The 22,748-nt window shown below is 36.9% G+C and overlaps 3 protein-coding genes across 4 annotated transcripts in view; all 3 read right to left on the bottom strand.

Moving 5' to 3' along the window:
* The window catches only part of LOC120334342 (methylthioribulose-1-phosphate dehydratase-like), a 107,300-nt gene that overhangs the window by 54,911 nt on the left and 29,641 nt on the right, over positions 1–22,748 (bottom strand). The gene's annotated exons all lie outside the window — the stretch shown is intronic.
* On the bottom strand, positions 2,223–12,461 carry LOC120334641 (transportin-1-like). Its single transcript, XM_039402147.2, has 3 exons — positions 9,991–12,461; positions 7,355–7,588; positions 2,223–6,320 (listed from the first exon to the last, which is right to left on the bottom strand). Exons 1-3 carry the CDS (start codon positions 12,370–12,372, stop codon positions 6,237–6,239), a joined length of 2,700 nt encoding a protein of 899 aa, XP_039258081.1. The 5' UTR covers positions 12,373–12,461; the 3' UTR covers positions 2,223–6,236.
* LOC120334642 (protein prenyltransferase alpha subunit repeat-containing protein 1-like) lies at positions 14,685–22,116 on the bottom strand. Its single transcript, XM_039402148.2, has 3 exons — positions 20,921–22,116; positions 17,060–17,230; positions 14,685–15,754 (listed from the first exon to the last, which is right to left on the bottom strand). The coding sequence occupies exons 1-3, from the start codon at positions 21,040–21,042 to the stop codon at positions 14,698–14,700; spliced, it is 1,350 nt and encodes a 449-aa protein (XP_039258082.2). The 5' UTR covers positions 21,043–22,116; the 3' UTR covers positions 14,685–14,697.

Here is a 22,748-nt window from a genome sequence, read left to right as displayed (position 1 = left end):
GGGCTCCGCGTGATACTTGTTTACTCATCAATTTACTGGACAATTATTTGAATACAAAGCAGCAAATACATTCGAGTCATCTAGTTTACTCAGGGGCATTAATCAATAAACAACAATGTGTATTTTTGTTTTTATAAATTCGTTGAGGGGCCCGGTAAATAATAGTTATCCTCTTCACCGAATCCGTAACACCAAATATCTTCACTACCCTACAGCAACAAGAAGTATACATGTTTAAACCTGCAAATATACGCAGAGTAATCAGTATCGGGAAATTTTGATCCATATTTCAACTGAATTTACACATTTCAAAATATGAATTTCAGCAAAATCCACAAATAACATAATATTAATATGCTTATGGTTCACAAAGTAGGTCACTTGGAAATTGCATACAGGGAGTCCTCGGGTTACGGCGGTCGCGACTTACGCTGTTTCGAGGTTACGAACGCGCTCCATTGAAAATATAAAAGATGATACTGTACTGTACAGTATTTGCTTTTATTCATGTGATATGAAATTGTTTTCTGTTTTTTTAATAAAGTACTTTTTTGCAATATTTGTACATTGTATTACAGTACCATACTTTACAATACAGTTCGATATGTGTAGAGTAACTTATGCACTGTACAGTATAATGTTCCGACTTACACTGAAATTCGGGTTACACCGCGTCTCGAGAACGGAACAACGTCGTAAGTCGAAGACTCCCTGTATACATGATAATTTAAATAATACAAAATGGACCAAATTTCGAAACATTTGCTTCAGATTTCCTTACCAACAATCAAACACAAATTTTCACAATTATTAAGGTTGTATTTTAGGCAATGACAAAGACTGGCGAAACAACCACAGAAAAATCAACAATCATTTTAACTTTTCTGAAAATTATTGTATTGAAAAACTTATTACTTTAGCTCTGACACTGGAACATGATGAAAAAAACTATTTGTCACTGATATTTGTGGCATTTGACAAAATATTATGGCTGACTAAAATGAATAGCCTGTTGATGACTGTACTATCGTATTTTATTTATATTAGCTCACTTTCTTGAGGCAAAGTTATTTCTTTTATATTTCTAGCCCAAATATTAACAGAAAAATGTTTTTTCAGCGAAAAAATAAGCAAAATAAGCAGTGAGTCATTCAAGATTCTGAAACTGGGTGCAAAAAAACTAGTAAAAAAAGATTAAAAAAAAAATAAAAAAACAAAAAAAAATATATAAATTGACCTAATTTGTAATTAGAAAAAAAAAACAGCTGGAAAATAATGCAGATTTGGTTTGAAACACACAAAAAAAAAATCACAATTTGGCCGGCAAAAATGTGAAATTACACATGAGAACTTGAAAGATATGAAACTAATCTGTCTGGAAAATAAAGGGAAAATGGTTAATTTAGAACACTATTATAAACATAACCGCAGTATAATTGAATTAGCTTATGTCAAATGTTTGTAATTTTCAGATCTGTATGGGGGAAATAAAAATGGACATACAGCATCATCTAAAATCAAAACTAAAGCATATAGCTTTGATACCCGAACCAAAAGATGGATACTGGTTCATGATAATCAAAGATCTAAACCAGGGGTGTGCAACAGGCAGTCAGCGGGCCAATTAGGCCCAAATCTCTGAAAAATCTGAAATAGGTACTACCTGAAATCAAAAATAAAACAGATATAGCATTCAAACCCAGACCAGAAGATGGTCACTGGCCCATAATGACAGAAGATCCCAAAACACATGACAGAAAAAATGTGACGTAAGCTACCTTGGTTTTAAGGCAGTGATATGGTAAAGTTAGTATTTTAGAATCTTCCAAATAAATTCAATTTGAAGGTTGTTTTCAAGGAATCTAAGTTTGCAGTAAGATTACATCTTGTATCACATTTGGTTTGGTTCTGAAAGATTTCAAATATTTGCCTTCGATTCGCATACCAGCAATTTGTTAGAATAATACATACACAGAATAATATTTCGATGCAGTTCCAAACCTCCAAACCTTTTAGGGCTTGTGTCCCAAATAGCTAAAGTCGAAGGCAATTGACTAACAGCAACTACATAGTTTAGAATTCACAAAGCACAAAGTACTTATAGTATCAATTTGATTGGTAGATTCTAAATCCCATTATTATTAAACAATTCATACACAAGTAGAAAAAACAACTGAATGAAATAAAGTTTTCAGGTAGTGAACCTACAGGAAACAGGGAAGTAAGGGAAATTGCAATAAAATCAATTTTTCTAACTAACTGTCGCAATTTATATCAGGACTAGAAAGGGTGATATCAGAATAGCTTGCAATGGAACACTCTTGTAATAAAGCAATAAACATCCATTTTCACTCACTAGCTCATCAAAAAAATTTACAAAGTACCGGTAACAAGACAAAAATTCAATAAGAACGATAAAGGAATGTTTCATTACTGATTAGTTACATAATATTCATCAAGTATAACGAACTCTCAAGTATAACACGTTGAATTACTTTTTGATTGAAAATTGGTAGCAAATTTTAATGATCCATCTAAAAATCAATTTTTGAGAAATTTCAAGAAATGAAATTGCATTTCTTATGGAAGGGAATTTTAAACGTGATACTAATATTCCCATTGGTAGTAGAAACCGAAGTTTCTCCAAATCCGAATCATGCCAGTTTGATAGGCTAAACTTTGTCACAAATTAAATTGCTGAGCCGAGGTGATGCTAATGAATCACTCAAATACCACCTACATTTTGCTGAAGTATTTCTGATACACCTTCTGAGCTTAATTTTTATTCACTCATTCAAAGCATTTTATTCGTAAGTTAACAGCCAATATATATTTCACTCCAACTAAAATTTCAGACAAGCCACATGAAACCGGAAAATAGTGGATTCAGAAAAGTTTTTTTATCTCTGAGAATGGACAATTTAGAACATGTTCAACATTGCAGAATTACAGAAAATATAGTAGATCATTAGATTTTAGATATTACTGTCAAATCAACTACAAGTACAATGTACAAATAACTGGCCTTTGTTGTGTCACAAAATTTTTCTCAAATAAGACAGAAACAGCTTAATTGGCAGAGTATTAGATTTAGCATTAGATATACAAGCACAAGAATTATTCAAGCTATTATATGAAACTGATTTTGCAAGGTTTTGGAAGTTCTAAATGCCTGGTGTTGTCAAAATATTTATGATCTTTCGGTTGAAGACAAATCACCCTTGGGATCTCATTTGCTATTTTTTAAGATAGTAATTTGTAGTTTATCACAAATTTACTGCAGAATAAATCTTTTTAAACCGTTATCACTTCTTAGATAAAAACATAATACTGCAATATTTTTTAGGAATTTTACTCAAAGCAATGTTACACACACTCACTCAGAGGGAAAAGAGACTAATCTCTGAGCGAAGTTGCAGATGCTCACTCAGGAGTAAAGGAGACTCATCTGTGAGCAAAGTTACGGGCACTCACTCAGAAGTAAAGGTGGCTCATCTCTGAGCAAAGTTACGGCCACTCACTCAGAAGTAAAAGAGACTCATCTGTGAGCAAAGTTATAGGCACTCACTCAGACGTAATGGAGACTCATCTCTGAGCAAAGTTACGGGCACTCACTCAGAAGTAAAGGTGGCTCATCTCTGAGCAAAGTTACGGCCACTCACTCAGAAGTAAAAGAGACTCATCTCTAAGCAAAGTTACACACACTCACTCAGAAGTATAGAAGACTCATCTCTGAGCAAAGTAATATGCACTCACTCAGAAGTAAAGGAGACTCATCTCTGAGCAAAGTTACAGACAGTCACTTATTAAAAGTAAAGAAGACTTATTTCTGAGCAAAGTTATATGAATTCACTCATAAGTAAAGGAGACTCATTTTGAGAATAATTACAGGCACTCACTCACTCAGAGCGGGAGATAAAATATAAAGAATTATGATGGAACATTACACTCACTTGCTTAGAAGTGAAGGAGACTGTTGAGCAAAATTACAGTTGACTAGTGAAATGACGAAAATTGCTAAAACTTTTAATTAAAATAGTTCGTTAGAAGCCAGAAAATTGAGGAATTATACTATTCAGTGGGCGTATTTGCACATTCTCTAATATGACTAGAACCAGTAGCATCAAATAGTAACCATAGTAACCTTACAAAATCAGTCCCAAAAGCAGATACAAAGTACATATAATAGTTTAGCTCAATATTAATACAGCAATACATTACAGTACAGGTACAAAAAATAGACAAAAACCCTCCCAATAAGCTAAACTAAGCTAACCCGCCCGCCCACAAAAAAGCCCCAAAACTGGGGGGTAAAAAATTTCCTAGTGGTATAAAAAATAAACAAATAAATAAATAAAAAATTGCCTAACTTCGATGACTTTCATTTGAACCAGACATGCTTCTACATTGGCCATTATAAATAATACAACCTGGACATATTTTCTAAGGAATTTTATTCATTATTTTCTTTTGGTATTGAAGTTTTGCTCAGTAGTAATTGTGGCAAGTATCGGTTCGTAAGAACTTGGCAGTATCTATTTTGCTTAAGTGAAACCTTGCCACGATTTTAGAAACATGCTGATGGAAAACAAGCACAACTTACACATTAGTGACTTCGAATTGATATCTGTTTAAATAAACACTATGTAAAAATGACTGTTCTGTAGTAGCCATTTACGGTAATTTTGCAGCCACAAAAGCACTGCATACTGTTTAGTAAGCGAGAATATCCTTGGATTGTTAGATTTTACACATTTTATTTTTTTTTAATTTGGGACGCTTGGAAAAACGGTTGGGAAACACTGATCTGAATAACCTTAGATCAGTGGTCGGCAACCACCGGGCCGCGGCCCATCGCCGGTCCGCGGAAAGGTTACTACCGGTCCGCAGAAACATGGCACAAAGGACGGACAATGTCCTAATAACATGTTTAGTTGATTAACAACTCAAACAATAATTAGCTGAAAGGGTACTTCGGCAGTCTTTTGGGCAAGACTACTAACTGAATATCCCGGCATTGCAAAAAAGCTTTACAGACATGTTTACATCTATGTGAAGTCGGGTTTTTAAAATTGACAACTACAAAATCGCAGTAGCCTGAACGTAAGAAAACACATTACTTGAATAACATCACCTTTATTCTCTGAATTTAATATCAACCTATTTCTCCTAACACATATAATTTATTACATTAGCTTATTCGCCAAAAAGTCCGCCAAAATTCTGGTCAGGCTTTACCGGTCGGTCCGTCACCGAAAAAAGGTTGCCGACCACTGCCTTAGATAATATTTTATAAATATGGGAGGAGAGGAAAGCTAATATGACGGTCCAATCAGACAGGAAACACAGCCTTTCATTGTTATACAGTCCAAATGAGATAAAAGTCTAGTTAATCAGATTTATGTATCATTTAAGTATGGCCAAGACATAGCATGGACTGGTTCAATGATCATCTGAAACTAAAATACTATTTCCTTCAAAACCTTCACGTAGCTTTCACCATAGAATGAGCAGATTTAATCCGAATAAAATTATGGAAATGTCCAACTGAATATTATCATTATTATTTTCAATGATATCATATTTGATATTAGTGTTGCACTCCAGTTCTATTGGTAACAGTATTCTGGAGAATTCTGAATTCTAACTATTAATTAAGTTGCGTAAATTTGAATGGCCGCAATTCCTGTTTCAAACGAGTGTCCAATTTATCACAAATACTTTGCTGAGCATTTCATAAAATTTTTAATATTAGAACTTTTCAAGAACATTGTTGCATTGCTTCATAGTTATTACAAGCTTTTTGATACAATTTTATTTATTGATTCTGCTCATCCTTGAAGTGCATTTTACAATGGATACCCTTGGACCAACACGGACCCAGAAAAGCAGTCACTGGCCAATCAGGAAGCCTTTCTGAGGTCCGCAAGAAAATCCAAGGATATTCCTCCTTACTTTGAAACCAACCAACAACACATTGTGCAAAAAAATGGGCCAATGGCTTTTGCCAAATGACCAACACATGCATGCATAGCTATAAACCTAGTCCATTGCAGTTTGTCCTATGATCTTTTATCCTACCATTTGTGGTGGTTTGACAATTACAAACCTACCACTAATCCCTAGATTCTTCTCCCTATCTGCCCTACTGATGTAGCGATTAATACCTAACATCAGGGTGTTGTGCGCTGAGACCCAGCCCTTACAAGGGCCCCCTAGATGTTCGTAAGCCCCCGTTATACCCCGTAGTTGACCATCAGACGTTCTTTTAATGCCGGTGGAAACATTTCCTTGTATCGGGTCCAACTCTCTTCACCAACCTGAAAAATAACAAAGGTTTATTTTCAGGCTTACAGGAAAAATAAAACGAGAATATCGGTCAGAGACCGAAGACTTATCGATCGAAAGTTAGGGGATCCCCAAAACAGCGCTCTTACTCCATAGTGACACCTTGTGTCCTATCACTAATTAATTAATAACTCGCTAATTATACGACATAATTCGCCCAAAATCAATAGGCTTCTGGTCCGAGATATGATGAATGCACATGCAAAATCTGGAGCGTATTCAATCTCGCTTTCGGGAGATATCGCGTGCATCTAACAGACATACAGACAGACAAAAGTTTAAAACGTTACAGTAAAACATTTGTGTTGGTGTGCAGCAGGACTTTTGAATTGCATAGTATAGACATGTTTTTCCTGCTACAGCATCCTTGCCTGATACGGATCCACCAGCATAACAGCATAGAGAAAAGATAGGAAGTTAGTCTCGCGCAACCAAAGTCATATTTATTACCGTGATATTTAATTTCTAAATTTTCGACTAAGAAGCATCAATTTGTTTAGGCATTCTGTCCACAGATAATTGAAAAGGGCTCACAACAATGTTTTTTTTCAGGCTGGGGTCGAATTCTATATTTCTGTCAACCAGAAGCGGTGAATTATTACTTATCGATTTTAATCGGTAAGTATGTTGATAGGTATTTGTCTGTATGTCTGTTAGATGCACGCCATATCTCACGAAAGCGAGATTGAATCTGCTCCAGATTTTGCATGTGCATTCATCTTATCTCGGACCAGTAGCCTATTGATTTTGGGCGAATTATGTCGTATAATTAGCGAGTTATCAATCAATTATTGATATATTGATCTAGATTTTGTGTAAAGCGAGAGAATTTTGAGACCCGCCGAGTGTGTGTGTGCGATGCGCAGTGCGCAAGTTACAAGAGCGGATGAATTGAAACTGCAGTTTCAGTTTTGGGGGATCCTCTAACTATCGATCGATTAGTCTTCGATTTCCAACCGATATTCTCGTTTTTTAGGCAGCAAGTTTGAAAAATTGTCAAACGTACCTGTTCTTTATATCCATGCAAAATATTATTGAAAATTTCCTTCAGATCAGCCTTTGGTTGACTCCATGAAGCAATGGCGTCGCAGAAATAAATGTAATCTTTCAAAATTCCGTTTGGATTGACACTAATCATCGAGCAAAACCCTCGGAACGCAGAATCTTTCTCTTCATTGTCTCGAATGTTTCGTAAAGCTTGACACCACGGCATTGCAAATTGTGGTAGAAGAGGTGCAACCTTGGTTAAGAAATTTAAAATTTGTCAGGAATAATGATGGATATAATCATCATTTGAATGGCCTCCTCTATAGAGAGCTATCAGATTGCCTTATAGACCAGTGGTTCCCAACCTTTCTATCCTGGCGGACCGGTAAAATTAAATTAAATGTACTCGCGGACCGGCAAAAAAGTGAAATGACCGGAACAGATAATATAATGCAATGTCGGGCACTCAAAAAAGGCACACCTAAAAACATTTCACACGAAGAAAAACTATCAAATAATGTGCCAGCCAAAAATTGAAATGTATAAAACATAATTTAACACCATCTATTTCGTAATAAAATGCAGTACTGGGCAGTGGCGTAGCAAGACTCTCGTTACCCCGCAAAAATATTTCATGGAAATGACCCTAAAAACTCTCGGACATAAGCTAAAACAACGCTTTTTTTATTTCGTCAAAAAGCATAACATGTCGCTATTAAAAGGCAATGGTAACATAAAATTTGCCGTTTATCTTGGTTACTTTATATTTTTTTCATACGTGCGTCCTCTTCTGCCCTTTTCTGCGTTTCTGTGCGCCACTGAGAGATTTTGCTTTCGACATCAATGTGACAGCCTTCGCAATATTGCCGCTGCGATCAAACCACAAGACGCCGAAAGTCGACGACTCCCTGGCATTGTTACTTAACAAAACGATTGAGCAGAACTAACATCAACGTTAGATGTGCATTAGTGGTTTTGCAATGCAACTTTTGGTTTTGCGGCTTACATTTCTATATTCTAACCGCTTGGGCCCCTTGGCGCTGTGGGCCCTCCCGCGACCGCGGGGGTTGCGGGGGTGGATGCTACGCCACAGGTACTGGGCACCCATTATGCATGAGAAAGGCACGCATAAAACATTTCACATAAAAAACGTGTACATGCCAAATATTGTATAAACACAATTAACTCTAGTGAGAATTTTGCTGCTGTTTCGTTTCCAATATTGGATTGCAAACGAGGCCTCAAAGAAGTTTCTGCAACACGTAGCTCTGCAGAGGCGAGTAGCCGATTTCGTTGCTTCGTTTTAATTAAAGCTAGTGAGGAAAATGTTTTTTCGCATAACGCAGTAACTGATTGAAAATACGGACAACAGTTTGATTGCTTAATTAGCCATGGGTATTCTCCATCAAGAGATATCCAAAATTGTGCCAGTGATTCTTTCTTAAATCTGAACTGTAAAGTTGAATCACAATTTTAATTAATTTTTTTTCTTTATGACTGGCAAGTTTGCACTAGGATCAAAATCCTACTATGTCTGCTCAAAATATTGGAAAAGATCTCTGCCGTCCATGTTTTTTGCGCGTCTCGTGACCACCTGCAGTGTCGCAACAAGTTCATATCTTACTGGAATATTATACTGCTCTTGACTGTTCTCTGGTTTAAACAAAGGAAATATGCATAACGTTTTATGGTCATAATAATCAGGAATATGACGCAGAACAGAAAAAGCACGCGTGCCAATTTTTAGCTTTTGAATTTTGCCATATTTGATGGAGTGCATTTGCGATGAATCGGAGCCGAAAAAGCAAAAAATGTGATTACTCGGCGCCAAGATGTCGCAATATGACGGCGGGAGAGAAATTGCGTAATAAACCAACGCAACCTCATCTTCGGTAAAGCGATCGGAGCGCATTCGCGATGAATCGGGGCCAAAAAAGGGAAAAGTGTGATTACTCGGCGCCAAGATGTCGCGAATTACGTCGCAATATAACGATGGAAGAGAAATTGCGTAATAAACCAACGCAACTTCGTCTTCGGTAAAGCGATTGAGACGGAATAAAAACAACGAAATTTCTTGCGGACCGGTAAAAAAGCTTCGCGGACCGGCACCGGTCCGCGGACCGGCGGTTGGGAACCACTGTTATAGACAACAGGCTAGGAGTAGAGATCGAGATATGGTCTTAATCGACATTTGAATGACCTTCATAGAGAGCTATCGGCCTGCCATATAGACAACATGTTAAGAATAGATATACGGTCTCAGTAGCCATTTGGAAGCCTCCTCTGTAGAGGGCTATTAGGTTGCTATATAGACAGTAGGTTAGGAATAGTTAAGTCCCAAACACATCAATACATTGGCCCAGGTCATCACCAATTACGCTGCAGTGCATTTTAATTCTGTAATATACGGTGTGGTCTGTGGCGAACTGGAACGATTCCGCACACAAAACCAATGAGCTGCAATATAGACAGCAGGTACTGCATTTTGATTCTATAGCGTTCAAACTCCCAAATTCGATAGGCGAAGCCGGAGCGAAAAAAAATTGTAGTTTCTCAAATATCAATGACTGCTTGTATAAAGCCTTGTTCAGAGTGATAGTGTGAAAAACACTTCTTATAAAAAAAAACATTTTTCCCGATTTATTCTAAACTTACCTCTTCTGGGCATACAAATCCAAGACGTCCAATTGTGATGGCTGTATTTTCGAGCAAAGTTTTCGGCGTTCCCCCTCGGTTTATGATCATGACTAGAGGATTCAGCATCAGACTAATGTATGGCTTCATTTCTCCTCCTAGCTGGACTGAAATTTCCCCAATCGCCCATGTTGCGTTGTTGCACACAGAAATCAGTTCTGGGTTGAGATTCTGTGCCAGTATCGGCATGAACTCTGGTATACAAGGCTTGACATGTTGGAAACAAGCTTTGGTGAGATCCCCGAGGAGAGCAAAAGAACTTTGCCGAACTTCTGGCATCTGGTCTTGCATGCACTGGTACATGTACGCTAAAACGTTACTTTGAACCACGAGTTGGTCGATGTGGCCTCCAAGACCTTCCGCGAGTCCGCTTAGCAAGTCAAGAGCTACAATCATGAAATCTTTATCTGGCTGTTCATATTGCTCTGGATTTTGCATGAATAGAACGTTTAACGTAAGCGTCTGTTGGACTAAATTCACGCAACGTTGGAACACGGGCTCACAGTACTGCAGGAATCCAGATTGGAGAGCTGTAGCTACAGATGACAAACATTCCAGTAAAGGAAATAGATCTTTATCTTCATCTCGAAGGCTGTTCCATTTCGCAATTAATGGCGGCATCAACATTTGTATGTAATCAGGTTTGTTGAGGTGGTTTCCAACGGAATCTGCTAAAGTTCCGATAGCATCGTATAAAATCAGAAGATTTTTATGTTGGTATTTATTGAAAGCGTAGACCAATGTTTGTAGAATGAATTGTAAATATGGAACTAGCTCGGTACACGCTTCTTCCTCGAGTGTAGCAAAAGCACTGCAGGCTGCTTCTTGGACACGCTTGTTTGAATCCAGGACACGCTTGAGTAACTCTGTCATCAGAGGTTTCAAATATGCTTCATGACCGTTTTGTTGCGACTGAGTTACAATCCAGTGAGCGTAACGAGACAAAGTCCAGCAAGTGATCGAACGAACGAGGGCTTTTTTATCATTGAGAGTTTGAATCAAAAACGGAATCAGCTTCGGTAAATGTGGCAACATGCCGTTCATGCATCCTTCCGCTATGGCTCCTAAAACGAGAATCCCACTTTCTCTCAAAACCCAATCCTGATGAAATAATAATTCGTTCAATTTTTCTAAAATATGCGGCAGAAGCTCGTCATTGAAAACATTTGCAAGAACATCAAGACCAGCAGCCGAACATTTTCTCAAATTCCAATCAGAAAGTGCTTCATCATCATCAATTCCTGCATCGTCATCATCATCCTCATCGTTACCATGGACACCGTCACCATCGGCAGCATTGGTTTCTTGCATACTATGAACTTTAGATTTATGAAATCGTGGTTTAATATCTTGCTCTTTATCTGGAATCATTTCATCTTCCTCCACGTCTCCTTTTAGCAAAATAATATCAATTTCGGAATATTTCATTCCGTTGATTATTATCGGAATCAAACGAGGCAAAAACGGGGTTAAGACCTCCTTGCATACTTGTTGTTCTGCGAGAGTTAGCCAGAATTCGCACGCTTCAAGCGCGACCGTTTCATCCTGATCCTGTGTACGTACCAACATATATTCAACGATGTTATTCATGTGAGGGAGAAGTTTGTCCATTCTGACTTCTTGCAGCATCACGAGAGCACGACAAACATTCTTGCGGACCTCGACGTCTTCATCAGTCGCAAGGGTGAATAATCCCTGAATAAAGTCATCAATATGGACCATAAGGGCTTGGTTTCGACTGATAATAAACTGGTTGACACATGAAATAGCATGAGAACGTATCTTCGGACTGGTATGTTTGAAAAATTGCAAAAACTTCGGAATCATAATGTTTAAAGGTTGTGATTGTTCATCCCCTTCCAGTTGTTCCACGCAATCTTCACAAACTTTTTGAAGAGCGCCAAACGCTCCCTCACAAGTGTTATAATCTTGTGAGTCCAGCAAATTACACAAATAAGGCAATAAATCGGTCCAATTTGACAAATCTCCTTTCGCAGCGATCGTCGTAATCAGAATTCCCACAGTCGCACGAATCAAAGGCGATGGATCTCCGAGAGCTTTCAAACACTCCTGTTTTATGAATTCACCGACCGTTGGAGGGAAATTATTATAATGCATCTTGACGTTGTTTTTCAAGATCAAACCGGCAAGAGAACGTGTCGGTTCATCCTCTGTCGTCAATTTCGTGAGAACGAAGATCAAATAATTATTGAAATCAGGATATTGGTTTAGCTGATCAAGCTTTACTTGGACTTGTCGCTGAATGTCGGTGTCTGGAGATTGAGATTCCTTGAGCAGGGTTATAATCTGCTCCAATCCGGACGAATCAGGTTGCCAAGTCATTCTTGTCTTTGTTAATTGCTCAGGTATTAAATAAAAGTTTTCTCGTGCGGAAAAATTATTGTCAGTAACTAGTTTGTATCTAGGATTATCCTGAAAGTATAATTGTAAAGTTAAGAGTTAACAAGGACGGTTAATATTGGACTTTAACAGTTAGCAGTTATTTGTTTCAAGAACCGATTGGTGGAAGAAGTCATAACCAACCAGCGTTACGAGAGCTCTACAATGGCGAGGAGTCCAGCAATTCGATCGCACATAATGTAGGCAAGTGTGATACAACAATGGTGAAAAAATTGCCAAAATCAAATAATATACGATTTCAATTACATTCCAAAATATTATTTAGGGATATTATATTAGGGTCATCTTGTATTACTGTATTAGAAGAACATAGAATGTAACATATCATTTTCAATGAGTTTGAATTATAGTGATTCGATTGGATTTCCATTTTTATAGCTTTTCGAAATTGATGATTAAACTATTGTAAAATATGCATAAAATGAAGAATAGAATTTATATATTATCCTGGGGGAGATAAAAGTCGATAAAACGGTTTAATCATCTTGGAATGGAGAACTGTGGACTATTGCACTAATAGAAGTGAATATTCTCACTTCTTTAGCCCTTTCTGCCTTACTCCTGCATCGTAAAATGTAGGAATTTATGATTTTGAAAATTGATTTGGCACTCACAGACTTGACACTGTGATAATTAGGAATAATCAATTACCTTCTAACTTGATATGAAAAACAAACAAAAATTGAATTTCAAAAAGGAAAAAACACGGCCGCAAGAGGTTAGTTTATTTCCTGTCATTTTTGACGAATGGGCTGAACTAGGTACCGTATTCGACATAACACAATTTTATTTGAATCTTTCGTTTGTAACAGAGAATGAAAAATACGCTGGGATGACCTCTAGGATACTTTCAAATTATTATTAAAATTCGCCTATCATAGTTTTATATCCAAATATATTAAACATGAATTGTGTGTGCGTGCGTGCCTTAATTAGTTTTTTTTTTACTTTTGGGTGAGCGAACACGTACTACTCTTCCATCAATACCAGTACCGGTACCGGTACCGGTACCTTTCCATCTAAAATCTGTACGTTTCAAACCTTACTCAAGGTTTTGTTCGCTCTCCCGATTCTATAATTAGTTACTTTTGATTTATCTATTATTTTATAGTCTATTGCTGATTCTGGAGTCGAAATAAACTTATACTTATTATCTTACATCACCACAATTTTTCAGAAATCCTCTCAAAATGCGTGGTCAGGTGAGCGCCAGACAAAACCTATTTGCAGCTAAACCGGAACCGGACTTTTTTCAACCTTTGACCCGTAGCAGAATAAAGGTTTTGAAATTCTAGGTTCACGCGAGCTGAAGTCTCATATACGGATGGACCTTTCCCCGAGCATGGACTTCCTTGTTTACTTCGTGACATTGGCCAATCATCAAGATGCAAAAAGTGACGTAACAATGCCCCTTTTCGCATCCGCTCAGACACTTTTCTCACTCAGACAGATTTTCAAGCGTGATTGTAAACATTACCTCGTTTTCGCGTTTTTGAACTCTATTCGTTAGTTTTCAGTTGTGTTTTGGGAACTTAAATAAAAATCAGATAATTCAATGATCACTCTGTCTTTCTAGGAGTTTCAATTTAATTGCAGTAATAAAAATTAGGCTGTGATAGACTAGCCTGAAATTCTTTACCGGTACTTTTAAAAAACAGATTGTTGTATGCGATGAATCATAATGATGGTTTGAAACACATACCCCATTTTACAGACGCCAACTCGCAAAAGCACTCTTAAAATAGCCTTGACAATTTTGCAATGATAAAGTATAGGGAGAATTTTCCGAGGGTCAAAGGTCGGGGAAAGGTCCATTGTGCCGCATTTTTTTTTTCTGGTAGCCCACACAAAAACACTAAATAAATTGTACCAAGCAAATAAAAAAACAGACTATCCCATGATACTTGGTAGTAAATTACAGTCATTAAAAAAAACGCCTAATTTTACCAACAAAGTCGCCGCTAGGAGGCTCGCAAGTTTTTTGGGGTAGCCCATTTACTGATCAGTAATATTCTGCCACCAGATCCATATCATTGTGGGTGTAAAACGCTAGACAGTCTTGCACCCCAAAGTGGCTGAATTACGATCATTTCCTAGCCGTTTCCGAAGAATCCTATTTTTCTGCCATTCAAACAGAATTGCAACCTAAAATTGTCAATCTGAGAATAGACATTTTAGCTTCTGATACTGGAAAGCATACTTTTCCGCTATAAAACTGAATTGAAAACAACACCTCTTGTTATATATTTATTCATTATTTAATAGAGCTAAATTATTTTTAAGAAAATTGCACACGAAAGTAAAATGTCGCAAAGAATAGTATTTTGCAGTAGAAACATCACTGCTTGATGGCTGTGGACTTTGATATTCTGACAATTCAACTTTTTCTGGCAAACTTTTACAAAACTTCTGGCAAAATTTAGTTTCGCTCTCTTGCGAGAATTTGGACATAACTGAATCGAAATTCTTTTCGTTTAGAAAAACAAAACCTGTTTCCAAAATTTTATGAAAACTTGTTAGAATAATCCTTCTGTGACACCATAATGCTTCATGTGCATCATAAAGTTCTAATAATTTCTCATTATGATGTAAAGAATCTATAAACACAGTGGATATAGTAGAAATATTTGTTTTTGAGAACTCTGAAAATTTACAACACTTTTCTGAGCAAATTATGGGCAATATTATCAAATTTGCCCATTGGAATTGAACATATATAGCAGCAGTTAAAATACTAATATCTGAAATATGCTTTTCTGAAAAAAATCGCATATTATTTACATCAGTGGACAAGAAACTGATTATATTTTGCCAAATTCGAAATGAAGTATCCACACAAGCACAAGACAAAAATTCTTTCGATTTATATAACTGACAGGCAAATTTGAATAAAACATCAACAACCCAGGCCCTGTGTGCCCATGCATTATAATTGCTCTTCTGTTTTTCTCCTGCCAAACAACAGACAGATAACTCTGTTCTCACAAGGTCAAGAAGAGTTTCAATGTCAAAATTAAGAATGTTTGAGCAATCATGTGACAGATCATTGTTGCCAGTATTTCCAGCATTGTTGTATTGATTTAAACTGTCGAAGTCTTTTAAAAGATATCGCATAATTTGAAGAACAACCCATCTTCTATGCGCAAATGTTTCTGAACTTTTTGGCCGCTGCATAAGTACCAGCCTGGACAGTGCAAGTTCTTTTCGTAAAAGATTGGTCTTGTCATTCATCGAGTTCATCAAGATTATGTTTTTTCTTTCGTTCCAAGCTGTGGTACAGTCTGGGCAGCAGAAGACAACGCATCTGGAAAAAAACGCAAAAATTTAACAATATAAGAAAAAAAAGTTCCCTCGTGCCTCCCCTCAAATATGGTATGCAAGTGAAGTTTTTGGACAATTTGAATCCAAGTGGGTGACTATTATAACATGATGCACATTTTCGTTATATATATAATTGTATTATTGTAAGTATTTGTAATTATTATTGAAAAAAATTTATAGTGAAATATGATATGTCTCAGTCACAGCTACAAAAATCTGATTTAATTTTGAATTTATCATTGGAGTTTTTGGAAGGACCATTATCTTTCCGGTTTATCAAATCGACTTTTACTAACTAATTTCTACACTATAATTTCCCAAGGGAAGTAGTTTAAAAGGTTGAACCCCCCCTTTTTTTAAATGTAAAGAGCCCATTAGTGGAGAGTCGGCCCCCCTCTTTTTTGTATCATACATAGCAATTTTTCATAGCTTTAAACGGTTCCATTACATTTGAACCCACGTACATTTGAACCCACGACGATTGCACCGGCATACTATTGCACCTATGGAAATTTTTGTTGTTTTACGGATATTTGAACCCATACTAACCCTAACCCATGGGTTTAGCACCCGCATATAGATTGAACCCGCGAATATACACATGGGTTCAAATGTACGTGGGTTCAAATGTACGGTCACCGCTTTAAACACATTTTAAAACCCCCCCGAGACTTTTGAAAACACAACTTTTCCGGTCGACCGGAACCGCTAGCTGTTATGGTCTCAGAACCCCCATCCCCTTTGAAATTTCTGGCCCCCCCCACTGGTTACTAGGTTTTAAAGCAGCGGTCCCCAAGCTTTTTTCAGGATGACCCCAAGGAGAACTTTCAAGCGTCCAGTGTGACCCCAGGTCAATATATATATTTTTCATGAAACTTTAGTTTGGAATTTCTTTCACTGGACTTTTGAGTTTGGTCATGTGGCGGTATTAGTAAAATAAGCTAAAACCAAACAGTGATGTCACAATAAGCACGTACATTTTCTATAGCATAAGCATAGAACGATGCTTATGAGCCTGTTTTACAGTAAGCCATGGTACAAAATGCTAAATTCAACATAGTTTGTCAAATCTTAGATTTGTTGTAAACTTCCTCTACCATACCTCAGCGACCCCATGACCTGTTTGCGAACCTACCTACTTATCACTCCAACCCAATTTGGGGTCGCGACCCCTGGTTTGGGAACCTCTGTTTTAGAGATTTTAACCTGTGGAACTAACATAGATTAGATTCAACCAGTCCATCAGCCAACTTCTTTAATGGCACATTGAACAACAGACTCCACTCACCTAGACAGCTTTTCAATTTCCTGGATATCCAAATTCTCATTCATCAAAGCATTGTAAGCATATTTAAACAGTAGTGGAATACACCATAGCTTCACGCCGATATGGTCACCTTCGATAACAATAGGGCTTGTGTTTTCTTCGGCATTGCTCGGAATGATTTCGATACTTTTGCTGAAACAAAAAAAATATTGAGACTTTATATTTATCCCATGGAGAAGAGATATAATTTTGGTGCTCCTTAAGTACCAATGTAATATGTGTACCAGGTAAGGGTTAGGCCATAATTTTATTCCAATTTTCCTTATTTCAGTTCTATTACAAGTTCGGGGACTAGCAAAGTGTCTCCCTAGTATTTGTATCTGAAATTATGGCCTAACCTGTTACACATACCTAAGGAGTTTTATAAAACTTATTCTCACCCATTTCGCTCACAACAAGGCCAGGGCTGAATTGAATATCCCCATGCATTCAAATTAAGTATAGTAAATTCCTGATATTAGGTATGATATGAAATAGTTTCATTATGAAATATGTCGGGATATTTCAATTGCAAGATTTTCTCCAACTGGTATTTAGTGGCTTGTTATGCACAACCATAATTCTTTCTACAGTTTTAACCAGGGCTGGGGAGATTATAGATTACAATGCCTCCAGATCCACACTATATTCAACCTTAGACTCCATATCATTAATTTTTCTTGGTATTGGCTTGGTTCTAAGAAAATTTAATACTGAGCAAATGTTTGTTTTAGGAAGCAAGAATACAAACTGTAAAACTCGGTGACTCTTGTAAAATATTACCACAGTATAATAAAATATCAAAACATGAGTGTGACATCACAATGAACAGTGACAACCAAAATACAGTGCAGATGAAACAAGCATTCTAGCTTAGAGGACTAGCGTAATGGTGCACCAAAATGCGATTTTATTTCGCAAAGCCTTACAGGTGAGTGGCCTTGACCACTAACATGAAATATCAGCCCAAATTTTGAAATTTATCTCCAAAGTTTTGGATACACAAATTTAACTTAACACTTATAAATTAATGTTATGGGGCTTAAAAGGATAGATTTTATCATTTATATAACGCAGGGTGGTCCGAAATTGGCAGCTCTGCGGGCCACAAAATTACTTTTGCATTGTTCGCGGGCCACAATTGTGTCAAGAACTTCGCTCTTTAACTTCGCTAGTTGCCTGAACAAGCCATAACACTAGTCAATTCAGTGACATTAATGATGTAACAATATGTCAAAAGATTTTTTGTTTAATTTTATGACGAAACAACACAAAATGGGATTTTTTTTAATTCCCCTCCGAATGTGACGCGGGCCACAGATAATGAAGCGGCGGGCCACATGTGAAAAAATAATCCGATGGTTATGAGCTGGAGCCACTAAAAGTCCTGGTAGCCTCGGCTCCATCTATTATTATCCAGCTCCAACAAAATGCCCAGGCTCCAGGCTCCCCAGCCCTTGTTCGAGCATTCACAAATATCCAACCATCGGTGTGGGCTACGTTTTTTTAGGGCATCTCTGGGTTTTTATGGAATTTGAGGAGTATTAATCTGCGATGGCAAAACAGTTGAGTCTCATTGACTGTAAGGCCACCAAGCCCTCAGCAACATAGCAAATTTTGCATATCAGATACCTAAAACAGGAGCGTGACAAACCTTTTTGCTGCCCGGGCGAGTTTGTGATAGTGATGCCACTTATATGTAAGTTCAAAAATAATTCGGGGGATAAACAAATTATAGATGTTGTTATACACGAGTTTAAATAAATTAACGGTCAAGTAAGAGTGGAATGTTTGTATTTTTAAGCAACAAATGCACCAATATCAGATATATAGCTGTTACGTGTACCCAGTGGCCTATCTACGTAAATTAGCGCACATGGCAAATTTTTAAATGCGCCCCCTTAATCGTTGACTGGCAATTTTTAATGACTGTTGTTGAATTGAGATACTTCTTCGTCGTTATTATTTTAGTAAAAATTAGAGTTTCAATCATTCTATTGAAGCATTTTTTGAATAAAACGTTTTGCCTTTTTTTTGCGTCCCTTTTTAAACGGCGCCCATGGCACGAGCCTTACCCTTCATACACCACTGCCTGTACCCCCAAATTTGCGTGCCCCCCCCCCCCCCCCCTTTTTTTAAATAGGAAAAACCAAATTCTGTATCATACATAGAAATTTTTTTAACACACATTTTCTGACCGGACCCACTAGCTGTCAAACTTACCGTAGTTATTAAACTAGAAATTTCGGAACCTCTCCTTTGAAAAATCCTTGCTATGTCCCTAACTTCCAACATCAGTTTGCTCAAACGCCAAAATTCTTGGAAGTGGGGAGAATGGACGTCAAAATACAGGGCCAGATGGCCCTAAGCACTCAAGACTTTGGTGCCCCATATATAAAAAGTTAAAATATTTAAACTTGTGCTCCATGTTATCCCAAATTTAATTAGCAAGTCTCAGTATTCATTACTAATTGAGGGCCAAGTTAGGATTAATTCACATAATATTTTTCAGAAATAGTTCCAATGGCTGTGAACATTTATAATAGAGTTTATAATTGTGATACTCCAAAAAGAATATAAACAGAAATTCATTTCAACCGATCAATATTAAGGTCTTAGACGTCTGACCAACTCTAATCATTTCATTTAACAACAAGGCACAATTATAAATGTCTTTGACGATTTCTGCGGTTCCCCTACCAAGGATGTGCTTATTTTGCTTAATGGTTAATCCAGCGCTGCTGACATACTAAAAGCAGCTATACACAGATGTCAGTGGAGATTCGGGTGCCACAAAACTTGAAACAAATGCCAGTCAAACACTAAAGGAGAAAGAAATACCACTACATGGGAATATAGATACTGATATTTGGGAAGAAACATACAAATTTCCATTCAAAACCGAGAATCTGTTTTAATATATAGGGTGTCCATGAAGTCTCAAAATTTTTTAAAAATGCAAAGGGAATTTATCGATACCAATCATTGTTTTGGCCCTCACAGATGTATTAAATGAATTAGAAATACTTGAACAATTACTGATTAAAATACAACAAACCTGGTTAAGATATATTGAAAACTGACTTCATAACAAAATTGAAAAGGGACTATATGGACACCCTGTATAATGCATGTGATGAACTGTTAACCTTTCACGGAAATGCTAAGATTAACTCGCCAAACTTTTAAATTGGCCTCAAACATTGAATTTGCATAATAATGTCTTTGCGTTTGTCAATAGACATTATTATGTTGCTCATAAGCATCAGAATACGAACTCAAAATATCAGGGTGCTTCCCAGGCTGAGAAACGCCCTGACACACAGCTGCTATTTCGGAAATCAGGATTTTTCGACTATCATGTTCAGAACGCATTTAATTTATTACAATATGGGTGACAAACAATGCATCATTATGCTGTTTCAGTTCAAAGAGGGCTCTAGATCAGGGCTCCCTAAACCCGGGGTCACGACCCCACAGAGGGCGCGCATAGAATTTTTGGGGTCGTAAAGAGTACACTAATTTCACACAAAGGACTATATCTGTCTACTATTAATCAAAACTCGGGTGAGTGGCTCGAACCGAAACATATTTGAACCGTGGCATTAACTAGTGAACCAACAGAAGCATGGGGATAAACACTAGTCAACCCTTTTTACACCATTGACGCACGCCATCTCACTACGTCTTCAGACGAATTGATAAAGATGAATGGGCCCCATAAAAAAACACGAGTGTGAGCATTCATATATTAGTGTGTGTGTGTGGGAGGGGGGGATAATTGGAATAGGTCCTAAATATCTGTATATTATTATTGGAAACCACAAATCAAAATATACTTACATATCATTTATGCTGTCACACGCTTTCAGAAAGTCATGGAAAATCTTCCTTCCGAGGTGAATGGACTCTTCACTTGGCACAAACTTATGGAGTTCCAGATAAGACCAGGTCTGGTTCTGCATGCCTATGAGCCCCTCCCAAGCAAATAACAAGCTCACAACAACCTTGTCTGTGTAAATCAATCTTGTTCTGACCTGCCTTATGAAAATTTAATAGAAACAATTCTAGCTTAAAAATGGCATGGACTCCATCGAAAAGTTTCAAAATGATTAGAAATTGCAAACTGAATAGCTGAATAGGTTGGACTAGGGTTTGAAATTAAGTTAGTTGATCAATAGCCCTTCCCACCCAAATTATGGCTATTTTCAGCACATTCCATTCTTTTTTACCATGTTTAATTGAAGCATTATTTCTGGCAAATAATTCTCAAAATACAAAAGTATTTGAAGATAAGACTAGTGATCATGTTCGAGCACTCAAGAAAATTTTTTTTACGCACACCCTGAGGGAAAGAAAAACTGGGGCTTAATTATATTACAGACCTCTTTGTCTGGTTACCAGGCTTGGCAATATTACAGAACTCACAACTTTTCGTGGGCTCAACAGAGTAGATATGGCAGATACTATAAAGACTATATGGAGTCCATCATCACATTTTTTGGGTACTCCCGAAGTATACCTACGTACCAAGATGGCCGACATCAGAACGTAGTATGTGTATCAGGTTTGGGTTAGGCCATAATTTTATTCCAATTTTAGTTATATTACAAGTTCAGGGACTAGCCAAGTTACTCCCGTAGTATATGTATCTAAAATTATGCCTAACCTGGTACACATACTACATTCCAGCGTCCGCAATCTTGGTACGCATACTCCAGGGGGCGTCAATTTTTCTGCTATATCACGGTTTGAATATATATATATAGCAGTGTTTTTACCAAAACAGCAAGATCTTTTTAACCAGAAATTTGGCCCTATCCTTATTATTTTACGACTGTGTTGTTGGGAACCGAAGAAGTATCGCATGTTAACGAACAACTCATTTTTTAGGTTATTTTTTAAGCTCTTACGCCTCTGGAATGACAATTTTTAAATTTAGATAATAGTAAATTATTCCATCAAAAACTTATTTTTAAAAAGTTCAAATTTTTTTGAACAACTTCACTCTAATTGAAGCCGCTTGTTAAATTCAAAATTAAGTATTATTTGGATATTTGAAGCGAGATCTACTGATAAACATATCATGGCTAATATTGATTGTGTGCATTCTTTATCTCCATAAAACCTTCAACCTTCTTCATTAAAACTTCAATTCTAACAACTTTTTGATTCTGACAGTCAAATTACACCACAATTTGAGTATATTGTAAGCACGGCAATAAAAAATGTACAGCTGGTCGAACGGCATGAAATTGACAATATTAATATTTCAAACGAATTAAAATATTCACAAACGGCAATTTTGGAGTTGGGTGACAGACAGCATAGATGAAAGAAATGAGACCACAAATAGTAGTTGAATGAGACTGCAAACATTATTATGTCTTCGATACCTTTTTAGCAAAAAATAGTTTATCATACTAACGTCCTATTAAGTAATTGTGGTGAGGAATGCAAAAAACTTGGCAATTTACTAAAAATAACTGAATTTGATCACAAAATCTAACATTAACATCTTAATCAGAGTTTTTATAACAATTACATGAATTATTCCAGGACTCGCATATTTCGTATAAAATATGTGTGAAAAACTGAAAAAGATTTTAACAACTCGAAATGACTAAGTTACGTCTATCCAAATAACTCCGCGCTTGTGTTTGATTTATCA

This window comes from Styela clava, chromosome 15 (genome assembly GCF_964204865.1).
Source record: "Styela clava chromosome 15, kaStyClav1.hap1.2, whole genome shotgun sequence".
Taxonomy (NCBI): Eukaryota; Metazoa; Chordata; class Ascidiacea; order Stolidobranchia; family Styelidae; genus Styela; species Styela clava.
This window is presented reverse-complemented; position numbering and strand designations above follow the sequence as displayed.